The sequence below is a fragment of the Palaemon carinicauda genome, chromosome 21 (assembly GCF_036898095.1).
Source record: "Palaemon carinicauda isolate YSFRI2023 chromosome 21, ASM3689809v2, whole genome shotgun sequence".
Lineage (NCBI taxonomy): Eukaryota > Metazoa > Arthropoda > Malacostraca > Decapoda > Palaemonidae > Palaemon > Palaemon carinicauda.
This window is the reverse complement of record NC_090745.1, coordinates 122031686-122059452: the sequence shown is the minus strand read 5'-3', so window position 1 is coordinate 122059452 and position 27767 is coordinate 122031686. Positions and strand designations below refer to the sequence as shown.

General features: G+C 38.7%; 3 protein-coding genes across 8 annotated transcripts in view; 1 reads left to right on the top strand and 2 right to left on the bottom strand.

Moving 5' to 3' along the window:
- LOC137615455 (neural-cadherin-like) overlaps positions 1 to 27767 on the bottom strand; it is a 572326-nt gene that overhangs the window by 9088 nt on the left and 535471 nt on the right. For 2 of the 5 annotated variants that reach the window (XR_011039245.1, XM_068345341.1), the window contains exons 6-14: positions 23474 to 23611; positions 21820 to 21966; positions 18940 to 19213; positions 16502 to 18774; positions 7327 to 8239; positions 6984 to 7173; positions 6230 to 6462; positions 2414 to 2638; positions 794 to 977 (exon numbers count right to left, since the gene is read on the bottom strand). Coding sequence is in view for 4 of the 5 variants with exons in the window: in XM_068345341.1 (XP_068201442.1) it covers positions 794 to 977; positions 2414 to 2638; positions 6230 to 6462; positions 6984 to 7173; positions 7327 to 8239; positions 16502 to 18774; positions 18940 to 19213; positions 21820 to 21966; positions 23474 to 23611 (4577 nt within the window). In the remaining variant the exon portion in view is untranslated. Of the gene's footprint in view, positions 1 to 788; positions 978 to 2413; positions 2639 to 6216; positions 6463 to 6983; positions 7174 to 7326; positions 8240 to 16501; positions 18775 to 18939; positions 19214 to 21819; positions 21967 to 23473; positions 23612 to 27767 lie in introns of those variants that run through there. The other 3 variants (XM_068345339.1, XM_068345340.1, XM_068345342.1) reach the window with 2 other exon arrangements.
- The window catches only part of Papst2 (PAPS transporter 2), a 199073-nt gene that overhangs the window by 127932 nt on the left and 43374 nt on the right, over positions 1 to 27767 (bottom strand). The window lies entirely within an intron of this gene.
- The window catches only part of LOC137615457 (mucin-22-like), a 132233-nt gene that overhangs the window by 86739 nt on the left and 17727 nt on the right, over positions 1 to 27767 (top strand). The window lies entirely within an intron of this gene.

The window sequence follows — 27767 nt, the reverse complement described above, 5'->3', positions numbered from 1 at the left end:
TTAGCAATCCTCAAAACTAATTATACCTAAAAAAAGAAAAATTTTTTAAGTTAACATAGCCAGTTAATAACAAAACCCAAAGAGAGGGATACGTTTGCACTCGACCGTAGCTAAAACAAAAGTAAAGAGCAATCGCTGGGCAAGTGTGAACTGAGAGGTTGGTCTAACCCCACTAAGTAGCCGAGGGTCGTAGACACCTCGTGTAAAAGATTTTATGGGTAAACCAGTTCAATGCTGAAACATATACTGTACTGTATCCTAAATAAACAACAAAGGTTTGTATTTGTGAGGAAACAACTATAATTTTATCGAAATCTTGTCCTACAAACTTCTCTTCTACGAGACTAGAAATAACCCCTATCATATAATCTGCATATGTAAGGGGTTCAAAGGAATGCAGATCATGATCTCCCGGAAACAAATCCTGTGCACACTCAACACAGTAATTACTGACAAAACAAGGGGAAGAAATCTTGAATGCGTTGTTAGTAAAATACTATAATCTGGAGAATTTCTGAACACTACTCTGTGATCGAGAAAAATGAAAGGGACACAGTATCTGACGCAGCAGTTGTTGGCTTTTTACCAGTTACTGGTAGAAGGTTCCAGGGGCATGCATTCCGTGAAGGGTAAGAAAACGGGAAAATTGAAAATGTTTACGGTTAATGTTGATCTAACCAAGCTTCTAGAGAAGCAATATGAACATCAGGGGAAGTACATAAACATAATATTGTACAGTATAAGCAATTTGGGGAGGGTGAGGCGAGGGATAACTAGATCTTTTTTACCAGACCCGAGAGAAGATAAGGAGTTGACTGCCGAAGAACTTCCTTCTCCACTGCCGCTTCCTTCAAATGCATAGTTTCGAAGGTCATCAGAACTTGAATTTTCTCTATGAATGGCATGTTTTCTATCTCTTTCCTGGCAGCTTGTCACAATTACATCAACACTGGCCATCGCTAAGTTCATATTTACATCTGTAAACCAGAAGTTGCTAAATGAACTACATGTACAGTATATTATATTTAAATAAAATAGTAAATTGTCTAACAATCTTGTATTAGTTAAGGTTTAATTGATGTAATCACATATGAAATTTATTCATTAGGAAGACATCCTCAAAAAATCTTCCAACACAAATAAGGGAAAACGAAAAGTATGTAAATGTGCCTCAACTGCTTTTAATCAAGGAGGAATACAGAATGCCTGTTGATGTGTAATCTTCATCAATACGGGGGAAAAGACAAATTAATGGATTATCAGTCCTTAAGTAAAAGAAACAAGATTCATGTTGCAATTAAGGGTATGAATAAAATACTTTCACATCACTTCAAAACTAACCTATGATTTAATTTTCAAAAGTTGGCCATTCAAATTCATCTGCTGTCATCTAAATGGTTTTGTGGTCTAATTTTAAGAGAAACAGTAACCACAACAAAAATTGGTAAAGAGCAAATTCTAAAAAATCAAATCTATTTTCTATAAAACTGAGCAGGGAATTAGGATTTAATCATCCCAAATTAATGTATTTGATAGTAATCAGCATCAGTCATTACTAGTTTGCCGCAGAACAAAGGCAACAGACATGTCCTTCCACTACTGTTTCTTTATGGCCTTTCTATGGCAGTTTATACCCATAAATTTTCTTAGCTTGTCAATCCATCGTCTTTATTTTTCTTCCCCTGCTTCTCTTGCAATCTATATGAACCCAGTCTGTTATTCTTAATGTTCATCTATTATCTGTCATTCTCATTATATGTACTGGTCATATCTTTTCTTTTTCTATATTTTCACTTTATAATAAATATCATAACTTTATGAAGTGTATCACTGTAAGCATAATTGTTTCACAATCACTTTAGTTCAACTATAGGCTAATCTTGACATATTTCTAGCTCACCCATATGCTATCAGAAATCTATAGAATCCACAGAAGTAGGAACACTAGGACTACATTATAGTTCAATATACAAAATCAGGCTAATTTCTACTTTAAATTTACCTATAAATGTGGCCCTTTTAGTTAGCAAAGTATCTTCCTCAAGATCCGCATCATGAATGTCATCCCATACAAATGATCAATGTGTCGACTACCTATCAATACTGTATCACACATACACAAGATATTTGTTTGTACTGAGTATCTGTATGTGTGCATTCTAATGTATGTACAGTATTAAAATGTATAGAATTTACATGTACCTAAAAAGCACAATGACTCAAGTTGACATAGATTAAAGAAAATAACTCCTTGTAGTTGAAAAAACTAGTGAGTAAAATTGCAGGCTTTTTTTGAAGACGTCTAAAAGAACTTGCTTATAAACATAAATAAGAAATAAGCTTTTTTACAAAATATGACAAGAAGTTGCAAGAGTACAGGGCTAAAGTTCAATTGTTTTATTCTGATACTTACTGTTCTCTTTAGGTATCATGTTGCCTCCATTAGAGAGTGTGGTTGTGGCAGGAACATTTAAAGCTGTCAAGTCGAGAATGGTAACTCCTCCCCCTCTGCCTCCACCACCTTCATCGTCCTCATATTTTAGATTTATCTCTTGCGTCCCTTGGCTGGCATTGCAGTTTGTGGAGAAAGGAGACCTTTGTCTACGACGGAGACAGAAGAAAGCTATCCCCAGTACGACTGGAAAATTATGAACCCAATTAGTACATAATTAAAATTTCATAATCAGTAGTTTTCTGAAAGTTTATGTATAATGTTGAAAAGTTTGAAAGTCTTCATTAAGATACAGTGCAGCATTTATAGAACAATTTTAGTTTTCATAAATAACCTTTTCATAATAAACCACAGTATTATAAGAGCTTTAGCTATTGTTGCAGCTGGTACCTTGTAAGATCCTGTGAGTGAGCCGTACCTTGTAAGATGCTGTGAGTGAGCCGAGTATTATTATTGCTAGTGTTATGTATTTATGTATTATGTAATGTAACACAATAGCGCTACTTGTATTAAAAGTAACATCATTGCATCATATTGCATTGATTGATCCTGCTGTAACTTTAATTATAAGTATTGTAGTATATGTTATAAAGTATTGAATTCTGTAATAAAATACCTCAAAGATAGAATATACTGTAATTCTTCTTATTTTGTATGGTGCACGAGATTAGAATCTTTTATGTTGAGAGAAAAGTGTTTAGTTTGTATCATTTGTTTACATGACGCTAGTCAGAGTAAAAGTATCTAAAGTGTGACTTAAACAACAAGCACATTATATAGCCTAATACAATAAAGCAGATTTTATAATACACATCTTCATTACATCCACCAACATTTCAGCCACAGCAGATGGGATGCTAAGGGATTGCTAATTCTCAATATATTGTATTAAAGATAAGGGGCTGGGATACATTGTCTTCATCTTTGTAAGTTTGATGAAAACTCGCCAACTAGCTAAGTTACAACCGTAATTGGGAAAGTAGGATGCTATAGGTACAATGGCTCCAACAGGGAAAATAGCCCAGTGAGGAAATTTCAAAAGGAAACTGAGAAGTGTATGAGTGTACCCTCAAGCAAGAGAACTCTAACTTAAGAGACAGTGGAAGACCATGGTACAGAGGCTATGGCACTACCCAAGACTAAAGAGCAATGGTTTGATTTTGAAGTGTCCTTCTGCTAGAAGAGACGCTTACCATAGCTAGTCTCTCTTCTGCCCTTATCAAGTGCAAAGTTACCTCTGAAAAAATACAGTACAGTAGTTAACCCCTCGAGTGAAGATTTTTGGTTATCTTATTGTTGCCAGGTGTATGAGGACAGAAGAATGAGGAAACAATAGGCCAGACTATTCGGTGTATGTGTAGACAAAGTAAAAATTACCCATAACTAGAAGTACTTATTGTATACACTTGATAATAGATTATTAACGACAATGTCATTATTTGTTACCAATGACAGGATGTGATCAGCATACTATCTAATATTGGAGTATAAAATCTTACCAGATGGTCTGGGTAAAAAAATGATAATATATGTTGCCTAGGTTAGGCTACCTAGGCAAGGAAAGATCTCGGTTACCTATATCACCGAAACTCTGACATATATGATCGACCTAAATTGGAGTATAAAACCTTACCAGATGGTCTGGGTAAAAAAATGATAATATATGTTGCCTAGGTTAGGTTACCTAGGCAAGGCGAGATCTCGGTTACCTATATCACCGAAACTCTGACATATACGATCGACGCAGGAAAAAAGGAAAATCGATCGAAAATGTCAGATCAATAGGGAACACCACCGAGCAAAATCGCTACAAAATATGGAATGTTCACCATATTGGATATGGCGCTGTTGTGATACTCAATAGTATGAGAACTAGGGTAACCTTGATACGGCTCCCCTTCTATTCTGCCACTTCCCCCTTGAAGCGTTAACGCTATTAGGGGTGCAGATTGCTATGTGACGTGTCAAGAATTCGTCCTCTGATATTATGCGATATCCTCGAGAGAAATTTAAGGATATTCGCGCCAGGAGTTAGAATTCTGAATACCTAAAGGTAAAATTTTCTGGGAATATCACTGTAGTACATATATCCCTTAGGAAGCTACTTATAGGAACTTCCATCCGGACGACATGGCCATCTCACCCAAAAATAGATATCCGTTTTGTCGTCTTGTTCTGCATACCTTAGCATTGAAGGTAGATACCCAGTTAGGTACAGGAAAAATCTTTACCTTAACAGATTCCGATCTTTTACCATGATCTAGCAGGTATAAAAAAAAGTTCACGCTCTCTGTGAACCATAATTACTAATAACCCTGTTCGACACACGAGGGAAATGGTTCGCAGATCTGAGTCATCTGCAGTCAGTGTGTCCAAGAAGGTTGCTGTGCTAATCAACTTTCTCATATGATTAATAAAAAGAGGGTTCATCTAAACACCTGGGGTCTTTTGATGGCATTCTCGAACCTACGGTTGTCATAACCCTCTAGATTGTCCTTTATAGATCTAAAAGACAGTCTGCCATTATGAAACTGTGCGTACCTATGGTTGTCATAACCCTCTAGATTGTCCTTTATAGATCTAAAAGACAGTCTGCCATTATGAAACTGTGCGTACCTATGGTTGTCATAACCCTCTAGATTGTCCTTTATAGATCTAAAAGACAGTCTGCCATTATAAAACTGTGCGTGTCATGTTGGTGTTCGGTGGACATTATCTTGAAGAATCCTGGCTTTTTTTATTGAAATTGTATATACAGTAGTTCCTATACTGACTATGGGTACTGTGACCTTTTAAATTGAGTTCGATTAATTTACAGATTTGTTTTTCTATTTAAATATCATTAGAAAAACACAATTTGGAATCCCAGATTTCAAACTGTATTTTGAGATGGTTTCCATTAAATATAGACCAATTGAATCACAAATTTTAAATATATTATCCATTTTAATTTTCTTGTTACCCTATCTCTCTCTCTTCACTTGTATCCCACATCTATAAGTTTGTGTGGGAGTCAGCAATATGAACATCTGGGGAAGTTTGCAAAAATAAACAGAATTTTAAAAATAAAATTCATTTTTCATACTCGCCTGATGTTCATATAGAATGCCCAACCTCCTCCCCACTGACTTGTGATACCAAAGAATAGGGAATACTTTTCAAAACTGATTAACAGTAAACTGCTGGTGCTCATTACAATTAACTGCAAGATTGTTTCACTTCTTTACACCCTAGGAACATGTATCTTTAATGTAAAGAAAATGGGAAAATTTTTAATATACTTCAGGGGTAAATGTTGATAAATCGAGATCCTGGAAAAGCAGCAGTATGAACATCCGGTGAGAACTGAAAGAAAAACAAATATTGAAATTCCTCTATCTATGGCCTTTGGGCCATATGACCTGGTGCTTAGCTTTACGCTATTCAATGCTGAGGCAAGACTAACGGAAGAAGAAAACTTGAACATCAGTAAATTATGAAGCAAAATTTCGTAGTTATGCTGTAAAAATCATTCAATAATGCCTAAAGTACACCATGTGAAGCACACTAGAAGCACTTAAAACCTCACCTCACTTCCTACAAATAAACCTTGCTATACCTGTACCATATCTATGGCTCAAATTTACTAAAGATTTTCTTATTAGTAGAAAACAACCCCAATGTATTGCTATGTAAAAGCAAAACTCTCTAATCTATTAAAGTTGAAACTTCCAAAATCTTTGTATGGTATTTGTATCATGCTTTTAAACACAAGAGCCTCTTACCTAAAATTCTTACCAAGTATGAGAAGACAGGCTATGATGGAGGCTAGAGCAGGTAAATTTGGTTGAAATTTGCCGATTCTCTCAACCGTTTCACAGTTGATACCACTAAATCCACGCGGGCAATGGCAGACGTAAGATGGCTGGAGGTTATTGCAGATACCACCATTCTCACAAGGTCCAGATAAGCATTCATCTTCATCTAAACAGCTTTGCAGATCTTTTGATAATAAACTACCTTCAGGACAGCTATGAGGATGAGAGAGTATAGCACCAAATTGAGACTACTAGAAAAGAATTTTTTTTTAAATTTATTTATTTCATAGCTACAGTATAAGAATTGCTCATAGCATAAAAATTGCTGTACAGTAGTTGGCATTAAAAGCTGGAATATTTGAAGCCTTCAACAAACACTCTCATTTTAACCCTTTTACCCCCAAAGGACATATTGTACGTTTCACAAAACTCATCCCTTTACCCCCATGGACGTACCGGTATGTCCTTGCAAAAAACTGCTATTTATAATTTTTTTGCATATTTTTGATAATTTTTTTCAGAAACTTCAGGCATTTTCCAAGAGAATGAGACCAACCTGACCTTTCTATGACAAAAATTAAGGCTGTTAGAGCAATTTAAATAACTTATATTGCAAAATGTGCTTGAAAAAAAATAACCCCTGGGTGTAAAGGGTTGGAAAGTTCCAAATAGCCTAGGGGTAAAAGGGTTAATATGTTGAATTTTTCATAACAAAACATTGTTCAAAAGCTTACCGGCATTCGTGCTTCATCCATAAATCCTTACATATAAAAGGCGCTATACAGCTTACATCAAGGCACTGATCAGGGGAAACACAGTGCGAGACCAAATTATGGAAAGCAGCAGCATCAGCCCACTGGGTACTACTGAGGGTAGGAGGAAGGGGTAGTAAGTTTCCGTTAAGGCGGATATCATCCAGGCAGCCTAGAAATAGAAGTGTAATCCAATTTTAAAGGTTTTAATGCAACCATTTTGAATAATTATTTAAAAAAAACAATAAAAGCATTCTCTCTACTTCCTTAGCATTTCTTCTGTACATGAATACTGAATAGGAAAAAGTATAAAAAAACTATTTACCATATTTGTAGTCATTCTGCACTGTAAAGACATCTGCACTTGAATGGTATGCTGAGCCACCAATAAAAACCCCTTCTTGTGTATCAATGCTCATTAGCACATAATCTGACCCTTCAGAAGTCTCGTTGTACTTTCGTCCTTCTCCTCCATCTAAAGCAAGAGTAACTGTTGACCCATATCGTTTGACTCTTACTAGATGCCACATTCCATCACTAACAACTACAGAAGAAAGCCAAAGATATTTTTCTTCTGGAGCCAGAGTGTTCAAGTTATACCGGAAATATAAGTGCTTATTCTTTATTTCTAGGATGCTATATTTCTTAACACTTTGATCTGATATCCTAAATAGCTCACCAGTTTCTTCCCAAGTACGAAATCTTAAATGAATGTCGGTATGGAACGAACTAGGCACAAATGAAAGAGAATATTTAACGTAAGACTGGTTTTTGAAATAGGCAGGCACTGTTGGTTCATTGCAATCTTCTCCTGTCCATCCTGAACTACACAAACAAACAGGACGAGTTACGGAACCAGAACAGATACCGTTAGGCCCACAGCCAGCCTTAGCAGAGTTTGTAACGCACATTTTATTGAAGTAAGGACAGCCCACTTCCGTATTACTCTGGAGCGCAGGGTTGGCAAAGTCATAAAAGTGACTATTTACCATTAGATTTCTAATACATCCTTTAAAATGGTGTCCATGGGGTAAATGTTGCCAACTGTAAGATCCAGATGGAAGTGGCGGATGTGCCAAACCTCCCACCTGAAGGGGGCTGTTAACATTCAGCTGCTCACTGAATGGAGGGACGGTACCAAAGGCCTGACATTTGGAGAGGTCAGGAAATTCCTCTCCACTAGATTTTCTCTCATATTTTGGAGCATCTTCACACTGATCCACATCAAGTCTCACATTCTGCAATCCAAATAGTTGATAATTATATGTACAGTATATAAGTTTTTTTCTACATATTTCCATGTATCTTTGCTTAATCTACAAAGCTTATTTAATATTAAAATTGACATAAAGGTGATTATACAATACGAGGTAATTAAAATGCTTGTAAAAATTACTACAAAAGTTACATCTCGTGTACTGTAATACCAATCTTGCAGATATGACCCAGTAAAAGTGACATCCACCTGAATTACTCTTGACATAAGGAGTACTGAAGTCTTTCAAAAAATATATATACACTAAACAGCAACATAATTGAGTGAATTTTTCACCTTTCTCTCACAAGTTCTCAATCAATAAGCAATACAAATGTAAATAGATTAAAATCTTTTATGTTCTCATGAAAAGGAAAAGTGCCTATCAACTTTTACTCATCCTCAAACATTAGGGTAAATGGCTGTTATTGACATGGGTGATATTAAAAACTAATAATGATATATCCTTACTGCTTAACCAATAGATAAGCTTGAGTAAGAGAAATTCCCTAGCATATCATAATGAAGTGAAAATTTACCATCTATGGCTCTCAACCATATACAGTATTTTGTTGTATAAAAAATGTAGTATTTAATATAACCCATCAAACAAACAAATTTCAATTTAAGCAAGAATTATAAATAAACTTACTGAACTTTATTATGATTATTGCAATGGACAATGCTGTTAGGTATTGTATCGATTTAATGCAGCTAGCAGAGATCGTTCGGTTAACGGGAAGCTAGTGTTATTATGGGGAACAAAATCATGCCCCATCAAATTAAAGTATATTGAGCTTTTGCTGTTCATTCTAACAAAATGTTATGCAGGTTTATTAAATCTATATCTAGAACTAGTCGAGATGGGTCTAATAACTAATGTAATGTTAATGTTTTGATAATTACATAAGAATTGAATAGGATTTCCAAAAGACAGACTACTTTTGGTGCACTTCAGTGCCAATTAATGATTGAAGGAAAGCTGTCTTGTTTATGGTAGTAATAATGTAAGTTATAAAAGAATGTAATAAAGGGGGCCCTGTTTTATATAGATGATCTAGTATTTACAGAAAAATCTGAGGAAGAAGAGATGGAAATGTTGGAAAGATGGAGCAGTGGAATGAAGTGGAGAGGACTGACAACCAACGCAAAAACAAAAAACTACTGTACTGTAATGGCAACTTGAAGGGAAGTAAAGAAAAAGTAAAATAAGGAAAGTGGGACCAAGGGGTTGTGGAAAAAGTGTGGAGGTGAACTGTGTAACAAATGTAACAGTTGATGTTATAAGAGGTGTTCTGAACTATAATATCTAAATGGAGCTTGAAATTTTAAAATGTTATTTTCCTTAGTAAAATAAATTTTTGAATATACTTACCCGATGATCATGTAGCTGCAACTCTGTTGCTCGACAGAAAAAACCTACGGTCGGGATACGCCAGCGATCGCTATACAGGTGGGGGTGTACAACAACAGCGCCATCTGTCGAGTAGGTACTCAGGTACTTCTTGTCAACAAGAACCAATTTTCTCCTCGGTCCACTGGGTCTCTATGGGGAGGAAGGGAGGGTCCTTAAATTCATGATCATCGGGTAAGTATATTCAAAAATTTATTTTACTAAGGAAAATAACATTTTTCAATATTAATCTTACTCGATGATCATGTAGCTGATTCACACCCAGGGGGGTGGGTGGAGACCAGCATACATGTTAACATAAGAAGCTAAGTATCCCGTATTTCATTTTAGCAGTTATTCAAAATAACAAACATAAAATAAATAAGTACCTGGTAAGGAAGACGACTTGAACAATTACTCTGCCTTTTTAAGTACGTCTTCCTTACTGAGCCTCGCGATCCTCATAGGATGCTGAGCGACTCCTAGGAGCTGAAGTATGAAGGGTTGCAACCCATACTAAAGGTCCTCATCAAAACCTCTAATCTAGGCGCTTCTCAAGAAATGATTTTGACCACCCGCCAAATCAAGTAGGATGCGAAAGGCTTCTTAGCCTTCCGGACAACCCAAAAATATTTCAAGAGAAAGATTAAAAAGGTTCTGGAATTAGGGAATTGTAGTGGTGGAGCCCCCACCACTACTGCACTCGTTGCTACGAATGGTCCCAGAGTGTAGCAGTTCTCGTAAAGAGACTGGACATTCTTAAGATAAAAGACGCGAACACTGACTTGCTTTTCCAATAGGTTGCGTCGAATATACTTTGCAGAGATCTATTTTGTTCAAAGGGCACGGAAGTTGTGACAGCTCTAACTTCGTGTGTCCTTACCTTCAGCCAAGCTTGGTCTTCCTCATTCAGAAGGGAATGAGCTTCTCGTATTAACAGTCTGATAAAATAGGGTAAAGAATTCTCTGACATAGGCAAAGATGGATTCTTAACTGAACACCATAAAACTTCAGACGGGCCTCTTAAAGGTTTTAAAATAGAACTTAAGAGCTCTTTCTAGTTCATTTCCAACCAAACGATAAGTTTGGAATATCGAACGATATTGGTCAAGGCCGAGAAGGCAGCTCGTGTTTGGCTAGAAAACCAAGTTGTAGAACATGTAGCCGTTTCGGATGAGAATCCGATGTTCCTGCTGAAGGCATGAATCTCACTGACTCTTTTAGCTGTGGTTAAGCATATCAGGAAAAGAGTCTTAAAGGTGAGATCTTTCAGGGAGGCTGATTGAAGTGGTTCGAACCTGTCTGACATAAGGAATCTTAGAACCACGTCTAAATTCCAACCAGGTGTAACCAAACGACGCTCCTTCGTGGTCTCAAAAGACTTAAGGAGGTCCTGTAGATCTGTATTGCTGGAAAGATCTAAGCCTCTGTGACGGAAGACTGATGCCAACATGCTTCTGTAACCCTTGATAGTGGGAGCTGAAAGAGATCGTTCTTTCCTCAGATATAAGAGGAAGTCAGCTATTTGAGTTACAGAGGTACTGGTCGAGGATACGGATACTGACTTGCACCAGTTTCGGAAGATTTCCCACTTCGATTGGTAGACTCTAAGGGTGGATGTTCTCCTTGCTCTAGCAATCGCTCTGGTTGCCTCCTTCGAAAAACCTCTAGTTCTCAAGAGTCTTTCGATAGTCTGAAGGCAGTCAGACGAAGAGCGTGGAGGCCTTGGAGTACCTTCTTTACGCGTGGCAGACGTAGCAGGTCCACCCTTAGGGGAAGTGTTCTGGGAACGTCTACTAGCCATCGAAGTACCTCGGTGAGTTATTCTCTCGCGGGCCAGAGGGAAGCAACTAGCGTCAACTTTGTCCCTTCTTGAGAGGCGAACTTCTGCAGTACCTTGTTGACAATCTAGAACGGAGGGAATGCATATAGATCTAGATGTGACCAATCTAGAAGAAAGGCATCTATATGAACTACTGCTGGGTCCGGGATAGGTGAGCAAAGTATTGGGAGCCTCTTGGTCATCGAGGTTGCGAAGAGATCTATGGTTGGCTGGCCATCGAAGTACCTCGGTGAGTTATTCTCTCGCGGGCCAGAGGGAAGCAACTAGCGTCAACTTTGTCCCTTCTTGAGAGGCGAACTTCTGCAGTACCTTGTTGACAATCTAGAACGGAGGGAATGCATATAGATCTAGATGTGACCAATCTAGAAGAAAGGCATCTATATGAACTACTGCTGGGTCCGGGATAGGTGAGCAAAGTATTGGGAGCCTCTTGGTCATCGAGGTTGCGAAGAGATCTATGGTTGGCTGGCCCCAGGTGGCCCAAAGTCTCTTGCATACATCCTTGTGGAGGGTCCAATATGTTGGAATTATTAGTCCCTTCCTACTGAGACAATCTGCTATGACATTCAAGTTGCCTTGGATGAACCTCGTTACTAGTGAAAAGTCTAGACCTGTTGAACAGGAGAGGAGGTCTCTTGCGAACTCGTACCATATCACAGAGTAGGTCCCTCCTTGCTTGGAGATGTACGTCAAAGCAGGGTGTTGTCCGTGTTCACCTCCACCACTTTGCCTTGAAGGAGAGACCTGAAGCTTTCCCAGGTCAGACGTACTGCCAGTAGCTTCTTGCAGTTGAAATGCATTGTCCTTTGACTCGAGTTCCATAATCCCGAGCATTCCCTACCGCCTAATGTCGCACCCCAGCCTACGTCCGATGCGTCCGAGAAGAGAACGTGGTTGGGAGTCTGAACAGTCAGGGGAAGACCCTTTCAAAGGTTGATAAAGTCCTTTCACCAAGTCAGACCAGACTTTATCTTTCCGGAAACCGGGATCGAGACCGCTTCTAGCGTCTTGTCCTTTTCCAGTGAAAAGCTAGATGATACAGAAGAGGACGGAGGTGTAGTCTTCCAAGTGACACAAATTGAACCACGGATGACAGTGTCCTAACCAGACTCATCCACAGCCTGACAGGGCAGTGTTCCTTCTTCAGCATCTTCTGGATGGATAACAGGGCTGGGGGTTGATCGTCTTGTTCAGCAATGTCCTCATCAGAGGGTTCCTCATCCGAAACTGATGAGGAAACGGCAACGGAGTGGGCAACGTCTGACTCGCTGAATCCGGTCGCCCTGGTGGATGCGCGACGGAGCCGGACACAAGATCATGGTACTGCTGCACAGTCTGTGAACTGTCAACCATGGGGACGCGAGGAAGAACAGTGTCAACCCGAAACTGTCTAGACTGTCTGGGTTGTGCAGTCAACCCCCTACCGGGTTGCCGAGGTTGCCGCACTGCGTCACAACAAGTCACCTCTGCTGGTTGTTGAACGTCTTCCTAGTGACACACTGAACGTCCACAACCACCTCCGAGAGTCGCTTAACGTCAACGTGCGACTGGCAACCCACACTGGGTCGCACCGGTGGAGGAACCACCTCAACTGGCGGACGTGAGTAGGATACCTCAGCGTCAACAGGGCGTACAACCAACCGGTAGGAAGGTTGTTGGTTAGGAGGTTCTTCTCCGTAAAAAATCCTCTATCAAGGACACAAGCTTGGACTGCATGTCTTGCAACAAAGCCCATTAGGGTCTATGGGAGCAGGTGTGGCAACAGACGGGGTTAGCGACCGAAGCGGAACCATTTACCATCCCTGGAAGCCTTGTTATGCTTTAATTAAAGTCCATAGGAGGCAAAGCAGCTTAAGGCTCCTCTCCAAATGACAGAGTCCTCAAAGGAATATCAGAAGGAGGGAGAACAGCACTTTCTCATCTACAGAAACCATGTCCGAGAAAAGCTAGGTTATCTCAGTGAGGGTCTCACTGGTGCCTAAGCAGCAGACCAGAAGGCAACGTTATGTAACTGCTTGACAGTCTGTGAACTGTCAAAAACTGAACTGTCAACCACAACAGGTGCGTGAGGACATACAGCACTGGTGCATTAGTAGCAGACCAGAAGGCAACGTCATGTAACTGCTTGACAGTCTGTGAGCTGGCAACAACCAAAGCTGTGTGGGGAAGCCTCAACTCCTGACTGACTAGTCTGCTGCGGGCGAGTGGCGGTAACCACAGTGTGTTGCGGAGGCTGACACACCGTGTCAAAACACGGCAGCTTGTGGTAGCTCACGCACGGCAACGGAGTGCTCCGTGTGTCTGTGGGAGTAAGCATGCGTCTGGCAGGGTAGACTGCGCATGGGTGGAGGAGCTCTCACAACAAGAGTGTGGGAGCAGGCAGCCAAGCTGGGCGCACAACCGTGGCAGGTTGTAGGCAAACGGGTGCATCGTCAACCTTCTCCGCAGTCGGAGTGTGGGAGCAGGCAACAACCAAAGCGGAGTGGTGGTGCGTGGAGGGGACTGCCGTGGGTTGCGGAAACTAACGCATCGCGTCAAAACACGGCAGCTTGACTCCACCTTCCCACTGCTGATGCGGTAGCTCACGCATGTTAACGGAGGGAGCCGCATGTCGGCTAACGTTAACATGCGTCTGGCAGGGTCGATTGCGCATCGGAGGTGGAGCTCTCCGCAGCCTGAGTGTGGGAGCAGGCAGCCTCAGCGTGAGCTGGGCGCACAACCGTGGTAGGTTGTAGGCTAACGAGAGCAGTGTAAACCTTCTCCGCACTAAACTCCTGCATAACCGCAGCTAACTGAGTCTGCATAGACTGCAGTAAAGACCACTTAGGGTCTACAAAAAAAAAAAAAAAACGGCAACAAACGGAGCTACTGTCCGTCGTGACTGAGGGTCTAAAACAGCTGGTGCGGCAACAGACGGAGTTACTGCCTGTTGCGGTACCACCCTGCCTCTCTTGGGAGGTGTGCAGTCGTCGGATGACTGCAGCGAGTCCGAACTGACCCAGTGGCTACACCTAGGCCGTTGGACTTGCGCGGAAGGGACCGACTTGCACTTAAAAGCTGCAAGATTGGTCCATGGTTTCTACGAGAAACCTCTTCCGCAGACGAGGAATAAATGGGCTCTCTCGTCTTTGTGTGGGTGGGGCGATCTCACGTCGGCAACGTGTGTAGATACGCCCGAAACCACGGAGGGAAAAACGTCTGTTCGTCGATCAAGGCCTGTGGAACCCATAAGTCGTACGACATTACTTCTCCCCTGGGCTTGGGAGCTTGTAAGAGGTATCGGACTAGGTGAACAACTGGCACGAACAGACGAACCCTCGGACGCAACACTGTAACACTTTGCGCATATCACTTTATCACTTTTGATTTTCTGTTTGCACTTATTTCACTGAAATCGAGACTTTAACTGATTTCTACCTGAAACACGCAATCCTATCCTTCATTAAAAGGTAGTAATTGCGAAAACAGTTTTACAATGCAACAGAAAAACATAAATAAAGATAAAGAATTCAGTGGCTGGAAAAGAGACTAAACACTAGATCAAATAAACTACGTTTACAATCTCTCACCGCATAAAGCCTGGGAACAAGAATAAAACTCTAGAAACTTTTTACCTTCTTCCCCTACAGCGACTAGGGAGAAGAGTAAAAAACGAATTCAGTGGCTGGAAAAGAGACTAAACACTAGATCAAATAAACTACGTTTACAATCTCTCACCGCCTAAAGCCTGGGAACAAGCATAAAACTCTAGAAACGTTTTACCTTCTTCCTCTACAGCGACTAGGGAGAAGAGTAAAAAAACGAGAACAACGTTACCCGCTTGAACGAAACGTTTATTCTCCTCTCTCTCCCTTCGTCTCTATCTCTCTCTCTCTTCTCTCTTGACTTAGCGCCTGAGAGAAGAGCCCAATTATATATCGTTAAAACATGTTATTTGCTAAAAGGAACTGAAAGGTTTCCCAAATAAAAAGTTCCTTTATTTAGAATTTAAACCATTTAAGCTAAGAAAGAATGAACGAAACGCTAGAATCGGTTTACTCTTACTGCAACGTGAAACCGTGAAACACTCTCTCTCTATCGTAACGATAGAGCGCATGTTGAACGTTCTGAACGTCAACAACTGCGGAGACTAAAAAACTAAACGTTAGTTCATCTTTGAAAACAGTACGAGACTATCAAAGAAATTCTTTCATAAAACATTAAAATTAAAAAGTATTAAATTCTTAAAAGGTTAAATACGATATGACGGGCTCAATGTTAATTAACTTCGGTTCCAAGTAAGGACCGCCTACTATAGGAAAGGTCGCATATAAACAAACATAAAAATTACTTTTTTATAAGTTTATAATAAATGGAAAGTTAATCGAAGAGGCCTATCAAGGCGGAGAGATATAAAATAAATAGATCTATAACTTGTTAAGCAAAATTACCAAAAACCTAAACACACTTCCGTCTAAGGGAAGGGTCGGCCATTTAAAAGTGAAAGAGAGTCCATACTCTCTTCGTCACCATAATTAAATCTATCGAAAACTAATTAAAGTTTTGAAATGAAGATAAAACCCCTGCATAGCGAAAGCTCAAAACTGGAATAGTGTACTTCACCAAATCGTTGTGAAAACAAATACAGTAGGGACGGCGTATTTAGTAGGTCCTGCCATTGGCACGACAGAGGAAAAATTGGTTCTTGTTGACAAGAAGTACTTGAGTACCTACTCGACAGATGGCGCAGTTGTTGTACACCCCCACCTGTATAGCGATCGCTGGCGTATCCCGACCGTAGGTTTTTTCTGTCGAGCAACAGAGTTGCAGCTACATGATCATCGGGTAAGATTAATATTGAAAAAACACAATACTGTATGAAGAATAAGACAATATAGAGAAGAAAGAGGAACTTTATCTTGGACATACATTCTATGGTTTCAAGTATAGTGTTATCATACAGTATATTAGATTTAAAAACAAATTTACATATTTCTAGTATAATCACTTAAATAAACAACAAGACTTACCTCTTTATTCCAGAAAATATCAACTCTGTGCCATCTGCCATCACTCAAGTTTGCTGTATTGTTTAGTCTCAGCTGCAAAGTTCCCGATCCAAAATCTAAAAGAAATCTTAAATGTCCGTTTTCAAGTTCTAACCCTATGAAATCTGTCACATCTAAATCACTATCACTTGTTGATGCAATCGGTCCATTATAAAATATCAAACCATCGGACTCTTTCGAAAGAAACTCGACACTTAAATGAGTTCTGTCACACACTTCTAATGGAGGGAACCAAGCAAATCCATTTCCAAAAAATGTTCGCGTTAAAATTTGACATCTGGGCCCATCGTATCCCTTGGGGCACTTACAATTAATATTTTGCATCTCTTTAATACACTGACCACCATTAACACAAGGATTTGGACGGCATGAGTTTTCGGTAGAAAAATCTCTAGCACCACAAACACAATCAGGTACAACACGTGTATGTACACCAACAAAGGAAGTTCTATTGGCATCCACCAAATATTGAGAGTTAAGAATTTTTACTCTATTTGTACACGATCCATCGCAATGAGCATCTTCATGCAGACATTCATTGATACCCACCATGAGTATTTTAATCCCTACTTCTTCTTCAATTTCTTTTCTATGCCTCATTACAACACCATTTACTTCAATTGGCTGATAATATAGACGGTCATAAACCGAGAAGAATACATCTGTCACTGGTGGTCTTTCTTGCAGTAACTGAACACTAAATACATCTACATTGAATGTTTTCAGTGCAAATAATTTTGCTATTTTCTTACGAAACTGATGCGACTTACTAAGGATGGACTTGTTATGCTTTTCATCCCACTGATTAATAAATTCTTTGTCAGTTATATTTCCAATCCTCAGAGAACCAGCATTCCTAACTGCCTTCTCTGGAATATGCTTCACAGTCAGTTTAACACTAGCTTTGACTTTAGACTGCAAGTGTTTACGATCACGAACATAAAATTCTAAAAAATAAGAAGTTTCACTGAGGACATATTTCATAGTTATCATACCGGTATCCTCATCCAGCTTGAAGTTTGTATGGGGAGAATTTGCCCAAACAAATACTTTGTCATGCAAATCCCAGTCATCAGGATCTTGAACATAAACACGACCTACTTGAGTGCCATGCGTACGTCCCATGTAGCTGTAGAACAGTATATTCTTTACTCCAGGATGCATTGTGTTATCATTATCATCTCCAATAATAACTGTCAAAGTTGAGGTGCCCATCATTGCAGGGATCCCAGAATCTTTTATTACAATTGGTAGAAGATACTCTTTTTGTTCTTCTCGATCAAACTCTCGAAGAGAATAAACGGCCGCCATTCCTTCTGCCGCTGGTCCCCTATGGACGTTGTCAACCTTGAAGGAATTTTTAACATGCTTTGGTGCATGTGGATCTAATCTAAAATGAAAGGGAGGGCCATTCCTCACTGCTGCATCATCATCATCTGATGCTCTGAGAACGGCAACTTTTCTAGGAGGTTGATTTTCTGGTAGAACTGGACGATAATCCTCTAAAAATCGCGGAGCATTGTCATTAACATCTTTCACTTTAACGGTGAGTGTTGTTGTGGCAGTCTTTGTAGGAATGCCATCATCAGTTACCAAAATCTTAATTTGGTGAACCAGACTTTTCTCCCTATCCAAGGTTTGTTGTATTTTCACTGTTCCAGTTTTGTCTATGTAGAAGTGTCTATATTTATCAGATGTCCTGTCAATATTATAAAAAACCACACTTTTACCACCCATGTCAGGATCACTTGCTGCAATAACAGCTAAACTTGTACCAGGTGGTGCATTTTCCAGTACTTGCACTTCAGGAGGAGTTTCCAAGAACTGCGGTTCATTATCATTTATATCCCTGAGTTTAACTTTCACCCACGTCCTTGCTAGATGATAAGCTTCGGTAACTTTTTCTTCCCCCATGTCATTAACTTGAACCTGAAACCTAAAACCATCCCTTTGCTTGGGATCCTCATAGTCCAAGGGCTTTATGATTACCAATGACCCTGTACCATCCTTATTGGAAACCATCGCAAACCTCTCTGCTCCAAATCCAGAAGACTCAACAACATTATATTTGAAATTGTTCTTTAAGTCCTCATCTTCAACTGAAAGCGTCAAAATTGGGTCACTGGGCAGATGCTGGCCTTCAGTTTCATCTACTTCCGTGACCCATTCTTTGTAGGTAAACTTTGGAGGCTTGTCATTGACATCCAGTACTGACACAGTTACAGTGCCTGTCCCTGTTAAAAGAGGGAAAGAAACTTTTAGGGTTGTACGTAAGAAAATACTTTGTATACTATGAATCATCACTTATTCAATCATTAAAAAAACCTTATTTTCTCATCCTTAGATCAAAAAGTTTAGGTAGACCATCAAATGCTACACTATATCCAGTGTGGACTTACCTTTCAGTCCACCCCCATCGGTTGCCACTACCTGAATGACATAACCCTGAGTTTTTTCTCTGTCAAGACAGCAAACAGCTGTTCTCACTATTCCAGTGTTTGGTTCAACTCGGAAAATAGGCTGACCAGTGACCTCATCAATGACACCATTCTCAATAGAATAGGTCAGCTGGGCATTCGTTCCCTCCATGGGGTCATCGTAGTCTTCCGCCTTCATGGTGATGACTTGTAGCCCACTGGTACTATTTTCGGTTACGTTTCCATAGTACAGCTCCTGAAAAAAAAATTACCAATCATATTGCAGTGCTTAACTGGAAAGGCAATTTTACAAATTTCTTACACCAGAACACCTTTGAATAACGTACATTAGGGGTGCAGATATCTATGGTTATCTTACGATACGTCCCTGATTATACACGATATCTACAGAAAGTCGTTCCAGGGGTTGGAACCCTGTGATACCTGACGGTAATTCTCTTGTAATATCCCTCGCAGAAATATTATACAGTAGGAAGCAGCCAAAGGGAACTTCCATCAGGACGACATGGCCATCTCACCGAAAAATAGATTTTTCCTACGTCAAAATCCCTTTAGTCTCAATTTCTTTCACTACTTACTTCTACATTGTAAAAGTTAAATACACTTCTAAAAGCACATTCATGTCTATACAGTATTCCTATCAAATTGATAATCCTTTCAAATTATACACTCAAAACTATCCAAGGATGATAGGATCACTTGTAGCTTCAATGAAATTATAAAGCTTTGTTTGATAAAATGAAACTTCATGCTTCAGTTTTGATAGTGATGAATGGTTGAATTTGTTTGACCTCAATTGAGGATTAGACGAACTGCATTCCATTAACTTGTAAGTATTCTACGACTAATATACAGTACTGTAGTTTATATAGTGATGGTGCATCCGTCTGTGCTCAGTGGGATGGGTTACTGTTACCCGAGCACACACTGCCGCTGACAAATTTATTTATAGATTTAAAGATACATATATTTGTAAATGCTTTGTTTAGATTTTATGTATCCACATGTGACTGACGTAAAGAAAAATATTCTCCATCAAGTAATTTCTCTCTTCAGTCAATATAATGTTGCTGAAATGTCTTACCTAGCCCCTTAGCCCAGTGCTGGGGTATATGGATCCAAGCAATCCTTTAAATTCACCGGTTCTCATCTCAAATAAATACATATATATATGTATATGTATATATATATATATATATATATATATATATATATATATATATATATATATATATATATTATACTGTATATACATATATATACATATATATATATATATATATATATATATATATATATATATATATATATATATATATATATATATATATATATTCTCAGAAAATTATCTATATTTCCACTACATATTCCTACCTGTTGGATTACCAAAATGATTTACCATAATTTAAATAAAACATTAACCATAGTAGTTCCACTGGATGGAAGCTAAATAAAATAGTTCAGTATCAGACATTGATGAAATCACTTTCTTTTAAAGCATAGCTTTATTCTAAAACATACTATCACCTGTGGTTACAGATAGTAGAACTAACTGGTAGTCCATGAATAATAATAGATTTTAATGCTATAAGCACTCTTTAGTGTGCGGCCTCCCAAGTTTCACCAATACGTCTTTAGGGATTTCTTTTTTATCCAAATTCTATCTTACCATTAGGCCTACATCTATCTTCAAGTTTCTTTTTCAACTATTCTAAACTCTCCAAAAAAATAGGGAAAGCTTCCAATGATCAATTTCTCCTCCCAGTATGCTTCCTTACACATTAATTAGGAAAATAAATAAATTTCCAGGTGAAGACAATGTTCCCCGGGGAAACACACTTTCTATTTTACTCTGGTAATTTCGAAGAACATTGACTCTAGTTATTACCAATTCCTTCCTGTGAAATTTTCAAGCCCTTATCCTCTTTTGCTCTCCATTTCCCTGCAACATCAGAAGCTAATAGTGGCCTCACACGATTGTATCATTCACAAAATCTCTCTCTCTCTCTCTCTCAACCTAATAGCATGCAATTATTGGTCTCTCTCAACCTAATAACGTGCAATTATTGGTCTCCCCCTCTCTCTCTCTCTCAACCTAATGACATGCAATTATTGGTGTATCTCTCTCAACCTAATAACATGCAATTGTTGGTCTATCTCTCTCTCTCTCTCTCTCTCTCTCTCTCTCTCTCTCTCTCTCTCTCTCAACCTAATAACATTCAATTATTGGTCTCTCTCTCAACCTAATAACATGCAATTATTGGTCTCTCTCTCAACCTAATAACATGCAATGATTGGTCTCTCTCTCTCTCTCTCTCTCTCTCTCTCTCTCTCTCTCTCTCTCTCTCTCTCTCTCTCACAACCTAATAACATGCAATTAATTGGTCTCTCTCTCAACCTAATAACATGCAATTATTGCGCTCTCTCTCTCTCTCTCTCTCTCTCTCTCTCTCTCTCTCTCTCTCTCTCTCTCAACCTAATAACATGCAATTATTGCGCGCCCTCTCTCTCTCTCTCTCTCTCTCTCTCTCTCTCTCTCTCTCTCTCTCTCTCTCTCTCAACCTAATAACATGCAATTATTGCGCGCTCTCTCTCTCTCTCTCTCTCTCTCTCTCTCTCTCTCTCTCTCTCTCTCTCTCTCTCTCTCTCTCTCACAACCTAATAACATGCAATCAGTCTGGTCTAAAACGCACCCATGAAAAACTATTACCCCTAGAGAGGCTAGACTAGAACAATTCTTTCCTCGAGATTTTCAACAATGCAAAGTATACAATTGCCAATAACGTCTCTTAATCTTTATTGACTCTGGGGACTATATGGGACTAAAGCACTTAGGTTTACCTCTAGAAACAACGGAGCTTTGTCGTTGATGTCCTTCAATTTGACGACAACTTCACTGTATCCAACCAATCCTGTTCCTCCTTCGTCTTGCGCAAACACTGTTAAACACCAGGTTGGTCTTCCATTAGGGTAGTCTCTGTCGACAGGCTGTTGGTGAAATAATATATAAACAGCACGTTGAGGCCATATGGATCATGTCAATCTGGATACGAAGGGTTTATGGGAGAAAGACTCCAAAATTTATTCTTACACTGATACACGACTGTATGACAACATAAGATACATCAAACCATTTACAAAAATAGTCGCCAGGTGGCAGCACTATATAATTGATAGTTAACACAACAACTGTACTAAAACTTCATCATGTTCACAAAGTTATAATCGAGATCATGTATAACTAGAAAAGCACTGAGTGCAGACCTCCGCCAGGGTAGCTTATTTCCCAGAATTAATTTAGACCGTAGGCGTTTTTGAAGTGTGTGTGACAGCCATGTGTGAACTTGGGGTCAAGGTTAGGGTTAATTCGGTCGGCCTTTTGCTCGACCTTGACCTTTGACCTAGCCTTTCAAAAATGAAAAATTTTCACATCTCAACATAATTAATCCCTGGAAGTTTCACTATCACGTAAAATTGTGTCCAGGAAGTTGTTCACAAACAAATGGACAAACAGGGGTGAAAACATAACCTCCTCCCTACTTTGTTGGCGGAGGTAATGACTAGAAAGTATTAAGAGGTTTCACAGAAAGATCAAGAGAGAAGGTTGAAATGGTTGGATCATGTCATGAGAAGAGAAGATGAACGCTTATTAAAAGGGTTATGATCATGGAAGTGGAGGGTATTAGGAGGGGGAGGAGGTCAAAGTTTAGGTGGAAAAATAAATCATTGAATGACATAAAGGAAAATTGTCTAAGATAACAAGATGTGCATCACGGAGGAAGATGGGGAAGGCTAATTAGAAACAGCGACCCTATACAGAAATGGGAAATGCTGAAGGCAAAGAGGATACTGAATACAAACACTTTTTTAAGAACTTTACCATAAATAATGCAAAAAAAAAAAAAAAAGTATTTTTGACCGATTAATTTTCTTTGTTTAGACTACACATCAATACCCATTGAAAATGTTTTCTTTTAAATACTAATAAATTAGTTTAACTATGAACCTTGTTAAGATTATTATCCCTGCCAACCAAGTTAAAAGGAGGTTATGTTTTACCCCCTGGCCACAATTTTAATCGTAGAGTAATGAAACTTGCAGGGATTAACTGTCGTGTAAAAATCTAGAAATGGTTAAATTTTGGAATGTCAAGGTCAAGTAAAATGTCCAATTCACGCAACTAGCCATAAGTTTAGACATCGTTGTCACAGAGACTTCAAACTTGGTTCATATTTGAGTGTTTGGAAATCCACGCCAATTAATACATATTAAGGTCAAGGTCAAGGTCGAGAAATAATCTGGTGCAGTGGAGGTCTGTGGCATACTGAGTGCCCTTCTCATTTTCTTGGTGAATTAAGTAGAAATTATAAACTTTTGAATGAAAAAAACTACAACTAATATTTAAAAATTATCCGGACTATCTACGCATTAGCTTGTGAAGAAAATATTATCTGCTTCTAACAAATTAAATTAAAAATTGTCTTCTGAAACGAACCTTTCGAACAAAGATGTCACCTGACGAAGGATCAATTTCAAAATGTGAATTTTTCGGGTCTCCTACATCAATCCCTTGACCTGAGAGGGAGAACACCACGTCCTGCGGCCGGTCCACGTCACCATCAGAGACCTTCACCTGTGGAAAAGACACAAAAAACTTCAATTTACTTTAAGGACTGTTTTTCTGGTCCTATACAGCAGGGGAACCCTACTCTCAACAGGATATTCACAGTAATTTAATTATATGTACTCCAAGGCATTCAGCATCTCACACTACATATTGCTCGTTTATTGTCAGAGCTGATTTTCTGGCCCTATACAACAAAGGGAACCCTACTCTCTATAGGACCCTCACAGTAATTTTATTATATGTATTCCATGGCATTTAGCGTTTCACAGCACATATTGCTTGTTTACTGTCCAAACTATCAAAGCACTTTGAGAACAAGAAAGTCCTCAGCCTCCTCTTGAAAGCCTTAATATCTTCAGTCTTTCGGATGTCTAGTGGGAGCTTATCATATCGTCATCTCCTCCTACGCATATTGACGCAAAGGACCTCGGTTAGATTTCGCCAGTTGTCTCTATCTTCGGCTTTTATATCAATACTTCTCCATTCATCATCTACTTCGCACTTCATAGCCCTCAGCCATGTAGGTGTGGGTCTTTCAACTCTTCTAGTGCCTTGTGAAGCCCAGTAGAACGTTTGGTGAACTAATCTCTCTTGGTATTCGCAAAAATTATCAAATCTGTCTGGAGACTGGAAGTGAGAAGTGTGTTTTCACCAAGGTTACATTTTCTCTATCAATACTGACTCGCTTTTTATTTCCAACCATTTTGAATATTCAAACAGAACTGACTGATAAGATACATCTTAACTAATGGGCACAGAGTACTCTCTCTCTCTCTCTCTCTCTCTCTCTCTCTCTCTCTCTCTCTCTCTCTCTCTCTTCTCTCTCTCTCTCTCTCTCCATCCAAACAAGAAGTTTTAAAAGGATTTGAAATCCCATTCATCTCACTGTCTTCTCTTTAACAAAGGACATTACCTATTATGTATATGAAATATAAAATTGGGCTGCTTTTCTACAAACAAAAAGCTCTGGTAGTGTAAGGGCAACGAAGGCTAGTAATCTAATGATTATTTTATAATATTTTTCTTTTACTTTTCAATAATTACCACTGTCTTTTCTATAGAAAGGGACCTTTATCTTCTTTGTATGTGAAATACATTATTGGGTCTGCTTCTACAAACAAGAGGCTCTGGACTGCGAAGTCTAATAATTCAGGAAGTCCCCCCCCCCCACTAGTGAAATTTCTATTTTAGATTTAACTTTCAATAAATAGCTAGATCTACTGTCTGTGGGTGTCTGGTCGGAAGCACACTAGTTTTTAAGTTTTCCCATTGAAATCATTCCACGAGAGAGAGAGAGAGAGAGAGAGAGAGAGAGAGAGAGAGAGAGAGAGAGAGAGAGAGAGAGAGAGAGAGAGAGAGATTGTGCAACCTTTGAGTTCACAATTTCACAATTTTCTGGTCGGAAGTACACTAGCTTTTCAGTTTTTTTTCCATTGAAATCATTCCATGAGAGAGAGAGAGAGAGAGAGAGAGAGAGAGAGGAGAGAGAGAGAGAGAGAGAGAGAGAGAGAGAGAGAGAGATAGTGCAACCTCTGAGTTCATAATTGGCTGAAAATTGACAGAATCTGAAATTACGTAAGACTAAATCAGAAGTCAAGATAGGGCGGTTTTAATGAGACTGCATAAAAGGGATTAAACTCAACAGAATAAAACGAAAAGAAAATTCTAATAAGCGAACATGACAAACAAGATTGAAGTTATTTGAATAATTCCTCGTCTTCAATATTTATTCGTCCCCTGAAATTATTTTCCCACCTTTTGTTCTTGTTTTTAGGAATGTTGGTCTTATGTATGGATTTTTTTTGGCAATCCTCTTCATTTTATCTTAAATACTACTCTGGTCTTTCATTTAAACTACTGAAATAAGAGTCCATCTTATAAACGCTAAAATTAATAAATTATCACTGAACGAAAAATGGACAATTCAATATTACTTCATTGCTTAAACAAACAAACGCTATTGTATTACAATGAGGTGGAAAACTATACAAGTTCTTTTCTATAAAAATGGAATAGTTACAAGGAGTTACAAGGATTTTCGATGTCTCAAAGACTTTATAGTCCATCCGCGGAGACCCCTCCATTTGCTCTTGGGTAGAGCGATTCACTTTAAACATTTAAGTGAGTTTTTATGACGATTGTGTAACTTATTCTTGAACTCGTTCACCGTGTTACTGTTTACTATATCTGCTGGAAGTCTGTTCCATGTATTCAGATCTAACGGCTTTCGACAAATATGAGAGAGAGAGAGAGAGAGAGGAGAGAGAGAGAGAGAGAGAGAGAGAGAGAGAGAGAGAGAGAGAGAGAGAGAGAGATTGTGCAACCTTTGAGTTCACAATTTTCTGGTCGGAAGTACACTAGCTTTTCAGTTTTTCCCATTGAAATCATTCAGAGAGAGAGAGAGAGAGAGAGAGAGAGAGATTGTGCAACCTCTGAGTTTATAATTGGCTGAAAATTGACAGAATCTGAAATTACGAAAGACTAAATCAGAAGTCAAGATAGGGCGGTTTTAATGAGACTGCATAAAAGGGAATAAACTCAACAGAATAAAACGAAAAGAAAATTCTAATAAGCGAACATGACAAACAAGATTGAAGATATTTGAATAATTAATTGGAGCTAAATTCCTGAAATAAGAGTCCAATTTATTGTCTTCAACTTCGTCCTCTGAAATTATTTTCCCACCTTTTGTTCTTGTTTTTAGAAATGTTGGTCTTTTGTATGTTTTTTTTTTTTTTTTTTTTGGCTATCCTCTTCATTTTATCTTAATTACTTCTCTGGTCTTTCATTTAAACTACTGAAATAAGAGTCCATCTTATAAACACTAAAAAGTTAATAAAATATTACTGAACGAAAAATGAACAATTCAATATTACTTCATTCCTTAAACAAACAAACGCTATTGTATTACAATGAGGTGGAAAACTATACAAGTTCTTTTCTATAAAAAATGGAACAGTTACAAGGAGTTACAAGGATTTTCGATGTCTCAAAGACTTTATAGTCCATCCGCGGAGATCCTTCCATTTGCTCTTGGGTAGAGCGATTCACTTTAACCATTTAAGCGAGTTTTTATGATGATTGTCTAAATTATTCTTGAACTCGTTTACAGAGTTACTGTTTACTATATCTGCTGGAAGTCTGTTCCATGTATTCAGATCTAACGGCTTTCGACAAATATGAGAGAGAGAGAGAGAGAGAGAGAGAGAGAGAGAGAGAGAGAGAGAGAGAGAGAGAGATTTCATACAACCTATTACGAATCGACAAGAAAATCATAGTAAGTTTGAATAAATTCTCAAGTTCACTCCCTGGTGTGACGGGTCGAGAGAAGGTTGTGACTCAAAGACAGGATGAAAGCAACTGAATGAGTTTATTATAGAACTCTCTCCTTTATATGCAAAAGCTCAAAGCAACAAGAAATTTCATGTTCAAAACAGACACCGTTACCGATGAGAAAAACAGACATGTTATTTCAGGCTATTCTAGTGCGAGGGAAGAGCGAAGATACAAGCATAATATATACACAAAATTAACTATGTACGATCGTGTGACACACAGTTGGTACACTGGGTTTAACTATTGCAGGAACTAAACCAGCCTCTCTCCAATATAGTTTTATACTAGTGTTTCCATCCATGTATATCTTCCCCCTTGCATTATTACCTCCGCCAATGAAGTTGGAAGGTGGTTATGTTTTAACCCCCATTTGTTTTTGTTTGTGAACAGTTTCCTGGCCACAATTTTAATCGTAAAGTGATGAAACTTTTCAGGGATTATCTGTTATCTGAAAAGCTGGAAATGATTAAATTTTGGAAAATCAAAGTCAAAGGTCAAGGTCACGGTCAAGTAAAAGGCCCAATTCACGCAATCAGCCATAAGTTTGGACATCGTTTTCAGAGAGACTTCAAAACTTGGTTCATATTTGAGTGTATGAAAATCCACTTCAATTAATAAATGTTAAGGTCAAAGGTCAAGGGTCGAGGAAAATGTTGAGAAATAAGCTGTCACGGCGGAGGCCTGCGCTCTACTGAGTGCCCCTCTAGTTTCATCCAAATCAGCATTTAATAAAACTTAAAGCTTACTATATGTTTTCAACAACAAGAATATTACCAAACAAGGTCAAAGGTCAAGGTCGAGGAAAATGTTGAGAAATAAGCTGCAA